This window comes from Myotis davidii, unplaced genomic scaffold, assembly GCF_000327345.1.
Source record: "Myotis davidii unplaced genomic scaffold, ASM32734v1 scaffold187, whole genome shotgun sequence".
NCBI lineage: Eukaryota > Metazoa > Chordata > Mammalia > Chiroptera > Vespertilionidae > Myotis > Myotis davidii.
Window position 1 is genome coordinate 3,502,740 of NW_006383018.1, and position 1,419 is coordinate 3,504,158.

The 1,419-nt window shown below is 27.4% G+C and overlaps 1 protein-coding gene across 1 annotated transcript in view; it reads right to left on the minus strand.

The window, feature by feature from the left end:
- KRIT1 (KRIT1, ankyrin repeat containing) overlaps positions 1 to 1,419 on the minus strand; it is a 32,471-nt gene that overhangs the window by 24,465 nt on the left and 6,587 nt on the right. The window contains exon 2 of the mRNA XM_006779261.2: positions 636 to 739. Within this exon, the coding sequence (XP_006779324.1) occupies positions 636 to 737 (102 nt within the window). The 5' untranslated portion in view covers positions 738 to 739. The remainder of the gene's footprint in view (positions 1 to 635; positions 740 to 1,419) is intronic.

Consider the following 1,419-nt stretch of genomic DNA (forward strand, 5'->3'; position numbering starts at 1 on the left):
TTCTTCACAACTATTGGATTTTGCTGTTATAGTGTCCCATCACATACATGTGAAACAGAGTGTGCAAAAGTAGGTTTACAGTTATGAGTGCACAAAACCAGTTTATTCTTGTATTATTATTTATTAATTATTGTATCATTTTCCATACAAACAATTATAAATCTACTTCTACCCCACCCTGTATAATTGAAGACTACAGAAAAGTAACTTAATCTCCTAAAACTTAACTAAAGGTAAAAAGATATTTTTTAGTGAACTGTTGAAAACAGTTGCTTAGGATAATAACTAAGAACAATATGTAGACTGTAATTTTGAATAAACTGACTTTAAAAATTTTTCCTTTAATTTTGAGAGCCATTCCATAAATTGTACTAAAAACTAAATAAATTATCTGGAAAACTCAAACAAGTACCTTTTAATATCTAATAACTTATATGTATCAATAAATAGAAAAATGGTCAAAAATATACAGCAGAAAAAAAAACAGTGATGGGCAGAGATCTATGGTTGTCAATTTTAGCTTGTCAACATTTAGGCTGTCAATAAGAATTTACAGGATAAGACTACATTTAAATGAAAATAATAAAGAATGACATTTAATAGTAGCAAATCAAATGTTAGCAGATTGTTCTCACTTCATATGACTTAGCTTTGTACTCCCGGGAATTTAGACTGGCCGTATTCTTTGGACGAATAACAGCAACATATGCATCTTCTATGTTTTCTGGATTCCCCATTGCTTTATAAAAAAAAAACAAAGAAATATCTTGAAAGATTACATTAAAGGACACATAATCACTTTACACACTACTAAATAAGATGTTGATTTTTCTATCTTAGAATATATATACTACCTAAGAGGCAAGCCAGAGATGACTGTTATATCTTATCATTAAACTATTCAAAACTTTAGCTTGTAATTTAAGACTTCCTTGTAATCCTTTTCCCCTTTTCTGTTAAAGGTAAAAAAACAAAGAACAAACCAAAAATAAACCACAACATACTTTCAGAAGTCTTAATTGCATAAAAATCTACCTTTTATATTTAAAATAGTGATACAATTATAAAAATGTCTTGTAAATACTAAGTAAATATTGAATTAAAATAGTGATTCAGAATATTAAACACTTATTTTCCATAAATTACACGAAGTGCAGGTTATTTGGTTAATAGTTTGGAAGCTGTAACTAGGTAGCTGCTGCCATTGACTTTTTTTTTTCAGGTATAGTTTATAACTTCCTTTGGAGGTGTCTGCACTGTCAAAAACATTTGGTTAGTTGATAAAAGCTTTCTGACAATATGTACTAGTAAAAATATTTTCTACTTCCAGAAATAAAAATATTTTTGTCCAAATATATATTATATATATATACATATATATATAATATATATATTCACACACATATACATACACATACA